Below are 14,639 nucleotides of genomic sequence, written 5' to 3'. Positions count from 1 at the left end.
TAAATTTTTGGGTTAACTTATACTACTCTTTAAAATTAATTAAAACCAGAATAATAGTGTAGGATGCTAGAGTGCTTTCATAGCTAGATTGTTTTCAAGATAGGAGTAGCACACTGTTACGTTACGTAACTAGATTTGAAAAAATATATATATATATATATATATAAAATAAAACATGAAATGACTATATTGATTATTGAATGTAAAGAATAATGTTAAAATTATACGACTGAATTAAATATGAAAAATGCTAATGATTACTTTTAAGATATTCATTAATAATTTATTTAAATAAATTTTTTATAAAAAATAAAAAAAATATTTTAATAACTTTTTTATTTTTTATAAAAATAATATCAAAATTTTTATAAAATAAATTATTAATGAGTGTCATTTAACCATGGCAAAAAAGTGCCATTTGCAATTTAATAAAGAAAAATTGACTCATCTGTAGTCATACATACTAACTGGCATACGCAATAAGGCTTAGAGCCACAAGCAGAAGATTCTTGTGGGCCCCAATCGGAATCACAACAACACAACGTCGTGCTTCCTTCTACTCTACGATAGCTATAAACAAAAGGCCAAAGTTGAAAGCTTTACTACTGGACATTAATTCTTGAGAGTCTTGCCTCGGAAATGGTAATGGAGGCTCTACGACCAAACTTGGATCTCAAACCAACCCATTGCACATGCACACCAACAATCTCAACCGAGTTCCTAAGACCCACTTCACTCTCACTCCCTTCTCATCGATTTTCATCCTTATTAATAAGAAGCAAGAGGCGGAGTAAGTTGAGCTGCATGTTAAGGCACAAATCAGACCCATCAATTTCTGAGGAACAACAACTGATCAAATCAATTGGAAAGGGCCTCTTTGGGTTTGCCGCTGCAGCAGCTGCTTTACTATCAGTCTGTTATGATTCCCCTGCTTTCTCTGAGTCTCTCACTGTCGCTTTTCCTGTTTCACGGGCTCGAGAGGTGTTCTTTTCTTTTGTTTTTGTTTGTGGTCATTCAAATTAGTGAATTGCTTTGTTAAGTAAATAAGGTGGGTTTTTTTTTTTTTTTTTTTTTTGGTGCTATGCTAGGTGAATACAGTTCAAAGAACTCTTGTGGAGGCTTGGGGTTTGATTCGAGAAACATTCATAGACCCAACATTTAATCATCAAGGTATCTTAGTTGTTAAGGTTTCATTAAATACCTCTGTGTTTTTGTTCCTAATTCGTGATAATTCTTTGTTTTGTAGATTGGGACTCAAAGTTGCAACAAACAATGGTGGAAATGTTTCCCCTGAGGACATCCGATGCGGCGTATAACAAAATCAGTGCAATGCTCTCTACTCTTGGAGATCCATTTACTAGGATTATCAGTCCTAAGGTCTAGTTCTCTTATATATTCTTAATATCACTATGCTTTCCTTTTCTTAGTTCTAGCTCTTATATACATATAAATGGTATTATGATTTGTCTAAGAATGCTATTTTACTTGCAGGAATATCAAAGTTTCAGAATTGGAAGCGATGGAAATTTGCAAGGAGTCGGCCTTTTCATAAATGCTGAACCAAGAACGGGCCATTTGGTTAGTCACACAAAATAAATCTTTTCTTTTTTAAATCTTTTCGTAGCAGTTACAGTTATTTACTGGCTGATTTTTGGAAATTAGACAAATTTCTGCTTTAAAATTTTTTCTGTGTCCATTTTATACGAAAATCATAACTAGTGAGAACAAGGAGTTATCTACTTTCCCTGTTAGGCAAAATCCTTGGTGATTTCATAGAACATGATCAAAATTTATTGCAATTTATTTTCATTATATGAATTTATTAATTTAAGCAACCTCAATTAGATTATGGATTAATCCAAAAAAAAAAAAATCATTTAAGAAGGGGGAAAAGGGAAGAGAGTGTAAATCTAGATGTTTCATTGCTACCATTGCTCATCATATGTTCAAGCACCAGATTGATTTCCTTGTTGTTGACATTGCAGGTTGTTTTGTCTTGTGTAGACGGTAGCCCAGCTGCTCGTGCTGGCATACATGAAGGAGATGAGTTGATTGAGATTAATGGTATTCTGCTAACTGAGATTTCCCTTTCATATGGAGTCTTTATATATAGTGATTGAATGAAATAATGACCTTGCCCATCATGGTGTGCTATTGCAGTTACATCCAAGTCCTATGCACTAAGCTTTCTCAAGGGAACACCTCTTTTTGAGGTTTATAAAATTAGCATTACAATTAGTCTTTAGTTGCCGTATTTCTTTGCTTATATATGCTTAGATTTCTGTTTTTATTACTGAAAACAGAATGTTACTTGTCCCTTTTTGGGGAGCATTATGCATGTGTTACTGAAATTTTTGGAGGATGAAAAATTGTAGATGTCAAATGGCAAACGCTCATAAAACTAGAGTTCTTGTAGTTTGATGTTTGACTAGTTTCAAATAGTTTTACCATATCTTTTTGAAGAAGAACCAACTCAAAACCTGGCTCTAGATATTTATATCGGCAAAAATGTGTTCACAAATTTGTCTTAGGTTCCATGAATGGCAAGTATGTGTTGGGCCTTGTGGAGTCTAGTTGTATTTAATCCGGATTATGACCCGACTCAAAATAATATTGTTACGGTTCTTAATTGGAGATTTTCTGAGACTTAGTTCATGGAGCAGAGGCTTGGGTTGATAGGCTTTTGGCCCGTTTTGTAGCCCATTGTGAATCTTGTGGTCAGGATATAAAAATTGTTGTTTTGGAGATTAGGGTTTTGATGTTGTTATGGGAGAGAAAATTGGACTGCCATATCCTGAATTTTTCCCTGAGAATAGTGAAATCCTTACAACTCCGTGGACATAAGCAAATTGTTGAACCACGTAAATATTGTCTTATGTATGATTATTTTTCTTGGCGTATATTTTTTTCTCTATTTTTGCATCTCACAAATCTGAGAATTTCATGCATATTCCCTTCAGTATGTAGGTGCCTTCCTGTCCTCACAAACCTCATGCACAAGGTAGGCACTTTCAAACAAGAGTTACTGTATTAGTATCCCTTAACAAGCATTCCTGGTGCTGAAATAATGATAGTCATAATACACATAAATTATGATTATTAGATTATATAATGCCTATGGAATCTAGTAAAACTTGAATGCTCACTAGTAGAATGGATATCCATGTTATAACCCGAAGAATGGAATACAAATGACAAGAAGTAATTGTTCTAGAATGTGCATATTATTATTATTATTATTGTTGCTTATCAAAAACGTAATTTGCATACCACATCGCTAATTACCAGCAATTCTGCATCTTTGATATCTCTATAATTAATATGGAGATCTCAAAAAGAGGTCCATCTGAAGCTATAACTGAATTCTTTTGAACTAAAAGAGACACACCAAACTGTTCTTATGTCGCTTGTATATATAGGATTCATACAAGAGACACACCAAAAACTATCATAAAAAATTAAAAAGATAAATAAACTCAAAACAAAATGTATAAAGAGCAGCAATTATTGGCACACATCCAATAATAATGGGAATGCGGGAACACAAAAGTACATTTCATTTTTAATTTACCTTGAAGTACATCATAGGTTTGTAGGGTATATAGTTAGCTAAAACTAGAGCGAGTAAAATTTCAAGGCACATCACTGCCAGTATTGGTAGCAGGCATTTCATGGTATGACAACTTAAGTATTTATTTTTTTGAATTGCTATTGCATAAATACTTAAATGGCTAAGTCTAACCACCTGCTTTAGCACGTCTGTAGTTATTTATACAATTTTACTTTATCTAAACATTATCCCACTCAAAGTTTACAATGTATGTTGTTGTAATCTACTATTTTCCTTTCAATATATTTTTCTCTTGATTGTCTATGGAGAACAATTTGTTTTCTAGAGAGGCGGGAGGGTTTATAAAGGGCATAATTTTTCCAGCCTTATATTCATCAACTTATGTCATCTGAGTTTTGAACTGTCTTTGGGATTTCAGGGGAGAGGCTTGATGGTGTTGATAGTGAAGCAGCTGCACAGAAGCTTAGAGGGCGTGCTGGAACAATTGTTACTGTAAAAGTCCACAGTGTAATTATCATTCTCTCTCTCTCTAACATAAATTTTCTTTTTTTTCTCCATTCTGATACATGTTGAGGATGACCATTTGAGAGTGTCATAGAATTCTTTAGCACTTATTATGCTAAGCTTCTTTCCGTACTACTAAATTTACAAAGAAGAAGATTCAATTATATAGTGTTTTTCTATAATAATAAGACCAGGCCTTTATTTTTTCTTAGACAGAGAATTAGTAGGTTATGTATTCTCAATTTTGTGTCCCCAAGGATGTTGAATTTGGAAGAATTTGACTATTAAATACCTACCAAAAAAGAATTTGACTCTTATGTACATGCATGAGAAGACTTGGTTAAACATAGCATTCTCCAACTGCTGAACCAAAAATTGGCCTCTATTCTTCATTCCAACTTTAGAGTTTCGTGTCTGTTAGTGAATGCCTTTTAGCTGAATAATTTATGAGGGATGATTAACCTCAAGTTGTGGAAGAATGAGGACTGTTGAATTTTAATTAAATAAAAATGCAGGAAGATTAGAACATTCAAGTCAATTCATTTTGTTAGTACTTGTGGACAAGCATGTAATACTTAGAGATCAGACACTGCATATTTATAGTAAGCCTCCGTATGTATTTCTTTTTTGGGCTTGTCGACTGATGCAAATACTTTCTAAGCAGCAATAATTGTTCTTGATTCTGGGGAATTTTTCTTTTTTGAATTGTAATTTGATCTTCTTAACAATCTCACATCCCTTAACTAATACAGTTTTTTGTTTTCCAGAGCAAAGATTTGGGAAGTGATTCTAGTATCAGAGAGGTAATGACATGGAATTGGTTTCTTTCTGACTTTATAGAAAGAAAGCCTAAAATTATAGTTTCATGCACAAGCATACATCCACCCTGGCTTGTTATATTCTTTAACTGATCTGGAAACTTGCATCATCTGCTTGAAGGTCAAAATACCTCGGGAGTACATTAAGCTTTCTCCCATATCCAGTGCCATCATCCCTCATAGAACAGCAGATGGCCATCTGACAAAAACGGGTTATGTGAAGCTGTCAGCTTTCTCTCAGGTAGTTATAACTTAAGAGTTCCACGTCCTTTTATGAATTTGCGTTCTATAAGGAAATCTAATGGATCATTTGTTAAGAGTTCAAATTATTTCTATGATTTTTATATGAATCATTAGAAGCCTTTCTGTTTGATGACAGACTGCCGCTGCTGATATGGAGAATGCAATTCAAGAAATGGAAAGTCAGGACGTTCATGCATATATACTTGATCTGCGGAACAATCCTGTAAATTTTCTTACCTTATATTTTCATATGGAAAAACATACAAAGTTCATTTTCTTACCTTGAGTTTTAGTTCCATAATTTTTTTCTTGCTTCTTTAAACTCATTTGACAGGGAGGCCTGGTAAAAGCTGGGCTTGATGTTGCTCAAATATGGCTAGATGGGGATGAGACTCTTGTGAATACAATTGATCGGGATGGGAATATGTCACACATCAGCATGGTCAATGGGCATGCTATAACTAATGATCCTCTTGTTGTGCTTGTAAGTATCTAACTTTTACACGTGTAAACTTCATATCAACAGGAAGCCATGTAAATATTCTTGATTCTCCTATGTAGAAGAATTTACATGAACTTCACTTAATAATTTTTGGAATCTTTGCATCATATCCTAGCATCATATTAACAAACATATGTGCAGATCAATATATGATTCACATATAGAACTTGTTTAATAAGTCAATGAATTTGAAAGGTCCCTAAGTTTGTGTTCATGCAAGTAAAATTGCTAAGAAATGAACTTGAACATGATTAGTTTACAATAAAGCTAGGTCCATTTTAGGATTCCAGTTCAATAACTTTAAACCAATTTATTCATTTAAAAAGTCTGTTGTAATTAAAACTTTTCTGTTCTTGGGTTTGTCTTATAAATATCAGCACTGGGTTGAAGCTGGTTGAATGTTTAACCCAAAATGACCTTGGCCAGCCAACATGGACCAACATAAACCGAATTATTTTCATGCTATAGATGTGAGCTCGCTACATGCTTTTGCCAGTAAACTTTAGGTCAAATGGCATATCATGTTGTTTACAATGGAGACGTTTTGGATTCAAATCCCCCTTCGCCCACTTACAATGCATCAAAAAACTCTCGTTTTGGATTCAAATCCCCCTTGTATCATTTTAAACTGATTGTTTTATCATTCATTCTGAAAAATATATCGATGTTCTAGTTGATCCTTACATGTCTGAAATTGATATCATATGCATGTTGGCCTGAGTATTTAGTGAGAAAACATGACTGCGTATTAATTACCACTTGAAACAGGTCAATGAGGGAAGTGCAAGCGCAAGTGAGATTTTGGCAGGAGCACTACATGACAATGGTAGGGCTATTCTTGTTGGGCACAAAACCTTTGGTAAAGGAAAAATTCAGGTATTTTTTTTATTCTTAACTTCTTATAAAGAAATACAGATTCTTTACCTTATTATAGCACTTCCCAAGGATTTAAAATATTCAAGCTATTATCTTTAATTGATAATGCTCAATTGAAATATATTAACACAATGCGTGCTTCTAATGAATTGAATGGCAATCAAGCACTAGAACTTCTGGTTATACAATCCCTGGCATGTTGAGTGCTAACTTTGCTCTTTCTTATTTGCATCACTGCAATTTCCAACCTTGCACCTTTGTTAAGCTTAAATCATAGGCCACCATAACTGTTTTGAGCTTATGTTGCATGGTTTTTAACTGATGAGTCTTACTGCAGAGTGTGACAGAGCTCCATGATGGGTCAGCTCTGATTGTAACAGTTGCGAAGTATCTATCTCCTGCTCTACATGACATAGATCAGGTTGGCATAACACCCGATGTGCAGTGCACAACAGACATGCTAAATTCTCCTAAGGATTCGTTGTTAAAGGATAAAAGCTCTATTTCATCACTGGAAACTGATTTCTGTATCATGGTTGCTGAGCATGAGCTGGACATTCAACAGTCCAAAGGGACTGCCACTTGAATAAGTAGCTTTTTACCATAGAAAATCAACGTATAGATGCTTTAGAAGAATACACACATTACATAGCCACAACTTTCTGTTGTGCATGTGCTTGTCTATTGTAATTTAATTAATGGTGACATTAGAACTAAGTGTATATGTATAGGTTATTCAAAATTTAGAAAAGAAGTTTGCTCGAATTTTTAGTGATTTTTTCACAAATTTTTTACAAGCTTTCGACAATTCTTTCTCGTATCAAATGGTATTTGAACTTGTATCAAAGTTTAGTTGAGATGATTTTCATTTTAGCAGCCCTCAGAGACTTGATAATCATATTTCAACGAAGAAATAGTTAAATATATATATATATATATATTAATATATGCTTCATGGAATCTTCATTTCACCATACCAGATAAAAATAAAAATAAAAACTAAAATGCAATTTAATCCCTTGGATATTTACTGCAGTTGTGAAATTAGTCTCTACTGTTTAATTTTTATCAATTTAGTGCTAAAATGTGTCAATCTAGTCCATCTATTAATCTGCTCCTATATAAATGAATTGAAAATAGGACAAAATTTAGCTACAAAATCGATTGTAACTTTAGACTACAAACTCACTCAATATCTTTTTATTGGATGTGAATTTTGACAAATCCACTATTAGATTTCATCTTCTTCTTATATTCTCTATGTTTGCAAAATTTCAAGAAAATTAAAGATCAATAACTATGTCATCAATAAATTTTTAAATTGCAAGTTTTTGTAATTTAAAATTATCCATAAAATATAAGATTATAGATTATATAGTAAATGATATTCGATTGACACAAAAATTGACATGTGCATTAAGAGTATAAAGAATATGTAATTCAACGGTTAGATTTTCAAAATATGCAGTAATATTTATTTTATTAAGTGAGTTTGTAGTCTAAGATTACAACCAATTTTGTAGCTAAACTTTGTTTTTGAAAATATACATCTGAGAGATGCGACATTTAATAGGTTTTAAAATAATGCAAAAAAAAAAAAAATATATATATATATATATATCTGATGAATATATTTTTTTAAAATGTTAGGTTTTATTTGTTAAAAATGACTATTTTTAACTAGCTGCACCCGTTAAGAATGTTTTAAAAGAGTGTCATTAGGGAATAACAAAAACTAATAAAGTAGTGACTTTTTATAAAAGGTCAATAAAATGTATTATAAAATTCAATCTTGACAAGAGCATCGAATAAGTAAAAAGGAATTTTATTATTATTAACATCATAACCATTATTTCATCGTTTAACGAAAAAATATAAATAAAGGAAAATAAACAAGAAAGAATGAATAAAATGACAATCCAGGTCCCTCACAAAATGGTAGCTCACAGCTCAGTGCTTAAAGAGAGCGAGAAAAGAGAAGACAATAGAGAATCCCATTACAGCGGCAGAAAGCGGTGTAGAATAGCCGGCACCTGTGTCCATTGAGGGAGAGGGAGAGGGAGACGGCGCCGTATCGGATGAAGCCATAGGACTAGGAGCAGCAGCAGCCATAGAAAAGAAAATGAGAGCCACCAATTGCAAGAAAAGCATCAATGCCTTGGAGTTGATAGCCTGAAAAGCCATATAGATGGACAAGAAAGAAAGAAAGAAAGAAAGTTATTGTCGAATTGAAATTTGAAATGAGGTAGAAGACACAGTGAGAGTCACTTGATCGATCAGGTCAGAGGTATATATAGATCGAGTATGATATGTGATTATTTGTGGTTTGATATACATATGTATATATATATAGAGGAATATATGTTTTGTACGTGGAGCCATGCTGAATGTTGAGACAGCTATTGCTGTTGCTGAGTGAGCGGGTTGCTACGGTTAAACGAATAGTTCCAAGTTTCAGTAGGTGGAGGATGGGTTGATGGGATGGTCGGCACCCAGTTGGAGATGGACACGTTAAACAGTCTTAGTTGGAGTTTAGCTGCTATAGTCGGTTGGGTTAGGATATTTGCCATTTAGGAAGGAATGTGAGACTATACCAGTCTGACACAAGTCACAGACCTCCATGTGCTAAACCCATGTGCCTTTCTTTCATTCTTTCTTTCTTTTTTGGTGAGTTGTAGTTACTTGCCTTGGAGTCTTGTGTATGTAATGTAGAATGTATCCACCAAGAAAATCAGAAACTACAAGAATACTGGGTCTGATAATTATTGTTAAGCCCATGCTATATTTCCCCATCAGGGTTATGCTCTAACTAGGGTGGCAGGGTCATCTTTTCCTCTTCTACTTAGCAAAAGAAGATGGGTCCCATGGACTTTGTTCCACCTTAATTAGGAAGGAGTTGGATATTCACTTTATAATTGCATAGGTTATTTGGTAGTCGAAATATTGGTGTGTAACCTATTGTTTTTCTTTAACAGCAGCTGGGTCCCACTGATAAGTGGGTTTGCCATAAGAGAGAAGAGATATGTATTCGATACAGGATATACCTTCTCTCAATATTGAGGGAATACAACTTTTTTTTTTTTTTGGGTAAATTCTAGTAAACACCCTTGAGGTTTTGGCTAATGTCAATTAGGTTCAACACATTTCAAAAGTGATTAGTTCGGTCCTTAAACTCTAGTTGGGTTGGTCCCTAAACACTGTTAAGACTGTTACTTTTTTTTTTCTTTTCCCACAAAGACCTGCTTCTTCTCTCTTCTCTCTCCATTTTACTCTCTTCTAAACAAATTTGATTTGGCCCTACCTCAATAATATCCCTAGATTTCTCTCTCTCTTTCTCACTTTGTTCCTATCCAAGAGACCCACAATAGCAACGGCTTGGTGGTTCCTTTGATTCTCACAGCCAAAACCCCACTTTCCCTCTCTAAACTCAGATTTGTTGCTACCACCACAGGCCATAAACCGAGCCAAACCATAGCATAAAAAACCCAAATCCAAAAAACCTATTGCAAACCACTAGCCCATCGGAACCCACAACCACATCCACTGCAAATCCGCCTCATACCAAAACCCACCTGTAGACACTTGATTTTGCACCCGTAATTTAATCTTGGAAAATGGCTAGAATGAACATTCATATACCCAAAAAAATCATAGTTGCATCAATTCATTCATTACATATCATAAAATGATTTTGAGATTCTAACGGTCGCGACGATATGTCCGATTCTCGAATCAGACCATCAGATTGAAAAATATCATATAATCAAGTTTTCACGGTCTGCATGCATTTTGTTTGGATAGAGTTGATCATGTGTGATTAAGTTAAATTAATTCTGATCGGTTAAATAATTAAAATTAATTAAATAATTCTGTGATTGGTTGTTGGTTTTTGTAAAACATAAGCGTACTTGCATGGGAATAAAGTGGATAATCAGATAACAAAGAAATTGTTGATAATTAAGTCTTTTTAGAATATTTATCTATTAGATAGTTATTATTTTAAAGATCTGATCATAAAGATAAAGGGATTAATTTTTTAGAATATGAATTAAAAATGCATCTAGGTGCAATTCATGACTTAAAAATCCCCAAAAAAAAGGTCCAAATTGAACCAAAATTGGAATAGGGGCTTAGCATCCAAGAGGCCCAATCGGCACTCTTGGAGTGCCGATCGGCACATGGGAAGTGTCGATGCCGGTTGGCAAAAAGTTGAGGCTCGGCCTGGGAATATTTTGATTAAGATAAAACCTATATTTTTCAAATTTTTAAGGATAACAACGCATTCTAGTTCGTACTTGATCTAATTCAGCTTATTTTTCAAACATCCAACCTTTATAAATAGAGGGAAAAGATTAGAACTCAGGGCCCTTCTTTTTTTGACTTCTTTGCTCCCTTTACGTTAAAGATGTTTTTGAAGCCTTGGCTTTAAGATCTTCTTTTTTGTAAGTAAAATATTTTAGATCTCAAAGAGATGAAAAATTCTTTGATTTCTAAAGTATTCTTCCATTGAAGTGTATATTCATGCAAGTAGGTATTTAATTTCATTCTTGCATTTATTTTTCTTTTCTTTTCTCTTATTTGATATATTTGTGTTGTTCATTGCATGCTTTTTCTTTATGAATATGTGTCTAGTGTCATTAGCAATATGGTATTGTTTACAATTCATTTATGCCATGTTTATATGTATAGTTGGAATTTTTTTTTAGTTGATTAACATGTTTGTGATTAATTCTTCTTTAATTTCAAAATCTACAATTAATCACTTCCATTTTTTTTTATAAAAAGAAAAGAAAAAAAGATCTTTATTTTTATCAAATACAGATTTGAAATTTTTTCTAAACAAAAACAAATATGTATTTTCATTAAATACAGATCTGAAGATTTTTCTGAAACTTAAAAAAAAAAAAAAAGATCTGTATTTTCATTAAATATAAATCTGAAATTTTTTCTAAACAAAAACAGATTTGTATTTTCATTAAATACAGATTTGAAAATTTTTCTGAAATTTTTTCTAAACAAAAAAAGATCTGTATTTTCATTAAGGTTGTGTTTGGCTCCATGTAAATGAATTTCTGAGTGTAAAATAATTTCAAGGGAAAATAATTTCTGGTAAAAAAAATGCTTTCAGGATGTTTGGTTGCGCCATGGAAAACAAGGCAGAAAATGATTTCCAGTGTTTGGCTGTTGTGAAAATAGTTTTACTGTATTCATTTTCCCATGTTTGGTTTGTTCAAAAATTTCATGGAAAATATGAAATGAAAAACAAGGAAACACCTGCATCCTTGTAACAACTAACAACACAAAAATAAAGTACTCATCCACTTCAACATCAACAAAAAGCATTCGAATATTTTCATAATATTTATATCAAAATGCACATAATGTACTTTCACCATTGGCATTACACCTCGATGGTCTACAAAAATGATACCTATACGTGGTATTTGAACAATACACATGTGCCCTACATGCTTACATTGAACATACATAACTTGGGCAATTGTATCATCCCAAGCATACAAAAGACTACATCCTACAATCAAGATATGTAATTGTTATCCCTTGGAGCATAACAGTTCACAAAATATATGTATCATCATTGTATGTCCAAGGTTAGAAATACATACATAGCTTGCTTATAGATAATACAATATTGTTACATATATAGTAAAATTAGAGGTGAATACTAGTACTACAACATATTACCAAATCCCTTAACTAGCATCACAGTCAACACCAAAAAGACAAGTCAGAGTCGAGTAAAAAAATAACTATCCATCCAAAGCTTCCTCAACTAAGCATTCTTGGCTAGAAATCCCCTAGTTGCCTTCTTATTTTCACACAAATGGTCAAAGGCAGTTGTGAGCATATCTTCACTATACCCATATTCGATGCCATAGCCATCACCTTAGAGTAAAGACTGGTGTAATCAATAGGCCCCCCGGTTGATTTCTTTCAAGGCCACAATTTCCTTAAGCTGATCAATCAAAACACTATCATTATTGAGAGGTGCACAGCCTCTTTTACAGGACTTCGAAACTGTGGACTTGGTGGTGGATGATTCTACCACATTCTTCTCCTTCTCCCCCTTATCCACCACACCCTTCTCACCATTGTTGGCCACAATCTCAATGTCATCACCATTCTTTTGATGTGTGTCAAGATCAATTTATGACTTAGCAAAGCTGCCTATGGCCATATCCTTACTCACTACAATGGCCAACTTATTGCACATCTCTATCCTCTTGTTCAAAAACTCGGCATGCTTACGATGTGTCTATAAGGGAGAAAGGAACGTATAATAACAATTCAATATTAACTTCACTCATAAATTCAATATAGATGCCATATTCACTCATAATCTCAATATTTATTAACATAACTCAGTACACATTGCAGGAGCATCAAAACAAGACTATATTAATGAAATATTGTTGGAAGCCATACCATAACTTCCCCCTGATAGGTCTTGACATCGCATGTGATCATCTTGAGGTTGTAATCCCATCCAAATCCACTCTTCTTCCAAAGAGTTTGGATGGTACTCCACATAGTCCTCAACGTACGCAGCCGGTTCTCCCTAAACGAGGGGTAGCACTCTACCCCAAACTGAGCAGAGATGGCCTTGGCTACAGTGGCAAAGGAGCTTGCCTTGAAAGTGTTTGAGGGCTTGTTGCCCTTCATAGCCTTTTCGGCAAGTAAAGTAAGCATGGTAGTGTGCATCGGGGGTAACTACCTAAACTGCTTAGAGCCAACCTTCTCCTTCTGTTTCTCTTTCGACATTACTACATATAAAAATTGTATAGTGAGAGTAGAATTTAATAATTACTGCACATATGAATAACAAATCAAACACACATACAACCATGCTTATTTGAGGAAAAAACACATTAACAAATAAACCTATAGATGTGCACAAAAAAAAAAAAAAAAATAGCTATTGGAAATAACAATGTAATACTGAAAATAATTATCCTTATACCACCACAAGTCTATAGTAAATACATTGTCCTTACACAACAGAAAAATACATTACATATTACAACTATAGAAATCTAAATAAAGTAATACTCTCCACTCCTGGTATAATCAGATCACATGGCTTGGCATATCTTATCTCTCTTAACATTCCACACTCTACTTTCTTCAATGGAGTCCCGTCGTGAAAGTGTTTTCGGTTGTGAGTCGCTAGACTCTACTTGGTTCATTGTAGCTTCCATAATATAGTTAGTAGGATTAACCCCCATAATATGATTATGAATCAGAGAGCATGCTAACACTACTTCCACTTGGGTTTCAAAAGTCCAAAATTGTTCTGCATCCAACACTTGAAAACATTTCTTCAACACTCCAAACCCTCACTCAATGGTAGTTCTCAATGGTGAGTGATGGAGGTTGAACAATTCATGTTCATTCTCAGGAGGACGATTACTAAACTCTTTCAAGTGATATTGAACACTCCGATAAGGTGACAAAATTCCATTTTTATTACCATGCCCGGCATCACCAAGATAATATTTACTTACATATATTGAAAAATAAAACAAAATCACTACTATGCTTTAGTACAACAAACAAAATTTATTAAAATTAATAAACCCAAATGGTGAAGTAATCCTATAATACCTCTAGGAAATGAAAAGCTCCCTGGCCTAGCGAATGCATCATTTAACACACGCAAATCATGTGCACTACCTTCCCATCTAGCTAATACATAAGTGAACTTCAAGTCAAAACTAATGGCAGCTAACACATTTTGAGTGGTTCCATCTTTGCGACCATAAAACCTTGTATTTCAGGTGGCATAAATGCACGAACATGTGTACCATCTATTGTTCCAACACAATCCTAATTTTTGATAGACATAATGGTTTAAAAGTACACAAAGTCTCAATATTTACTTTAAAATATGGGTAGAACCTTCTGCTATCCCTTATCTCTAGAGGTGTATCTTCGCTAGGCAGTCTTATTAGAGCTCTATATAATTTCAGGATCCCCCTAAGGAAGACCCTAAAATATCTATGGATAGTCTCAGTCGATTTATAGAAACCAACTACCAATTACACGAAACCTCACATTATGACCAATTATGTGCAAGAAAATTAGCACTTGCTCCCTAACGGAC

General features: G+C 33.8%; 1 protein-coding gene across 1 annotated transcript; it reads left to right on the top strand.

Annotated features, from left to right (window-relative positions):
* Positions 1–571: 571 nt before the first annotated feature.
* LOC112011346 (carboxyl-terminal-processing peptidase 3, chloroplastic) lies at positions 572–7,322 on the top strand. The gene is made up of 12 exons (XM_024043719.2): positions 572–981; positions 1,089–1,170; positions 1,247–1,377; positions 1,492–1,578; positions 1,986–2,064; positions 3,990–4,078; positions 4,843–4,878; positions 5,015–5,134; positions 5,273–5,359; positions 5,471–5,620; positions 6,407–6,514; positions 6,852–7,322. The coding sequence occupies exons 1-12, from the start codon at positions 640–642 to the stop codon at positions 7,098–7,100; spliced, it is 1,560 nt and encodes a 519-aa protein (XP_023899487.2). The 5' UTR covers positions 572–639; the 3' UTR covers positions 7,101–7,322.
* The last annotated feature ends 7,317 nt before the right edge of the window (positions 7,323–14,639 follow it).

Source organism: Quercus suber, unplaced genomic scaffold (assembly GCF_002906115.3).
Source record: "Quercus suber isolate HL8 unplaced genomic scaffold, Cork oak 2.0 scaffold_948, whole genome shotgun sequence".
In the NCBI taxonomy this organism is placed as follows: domain Eukaryota; kingdom Viridiplantae; phylum Streptophyta; class Magnoliopsida; order Fagales; family Fagaceae; genus Quercus; species Quercus suber.
Note: the sequence above shows the minus strand (reverse complement) of the source record. Positions and strands in the feature narration are given on the sequence as shown.

Excerpts from the sequence above, each read along its gene's own strand:
- LOC112011346 (XM_024043719.2), top strand. The coding sequence starts at position 640 with ATGGTAATGGAGGCTCTACGACCAAACTTGGATCTCAAACCAACCCAT. Across the intron at positions 4,079-4,842 it reads TTACTGTAAAAGTCCACAGT|AGCAAAGATTTGGGAAGTGA; the intron begins GTAATTATCATT and ends TTTGTTTTCCAG. Across the intron at positions 5,135-5,272 it reads AGCTGTCAGCTTTCTCTCAG|ACTGCCGCTGCTGATATGGA; the intron begins GTAGTTATAACT and ends GTTTGATGACAG.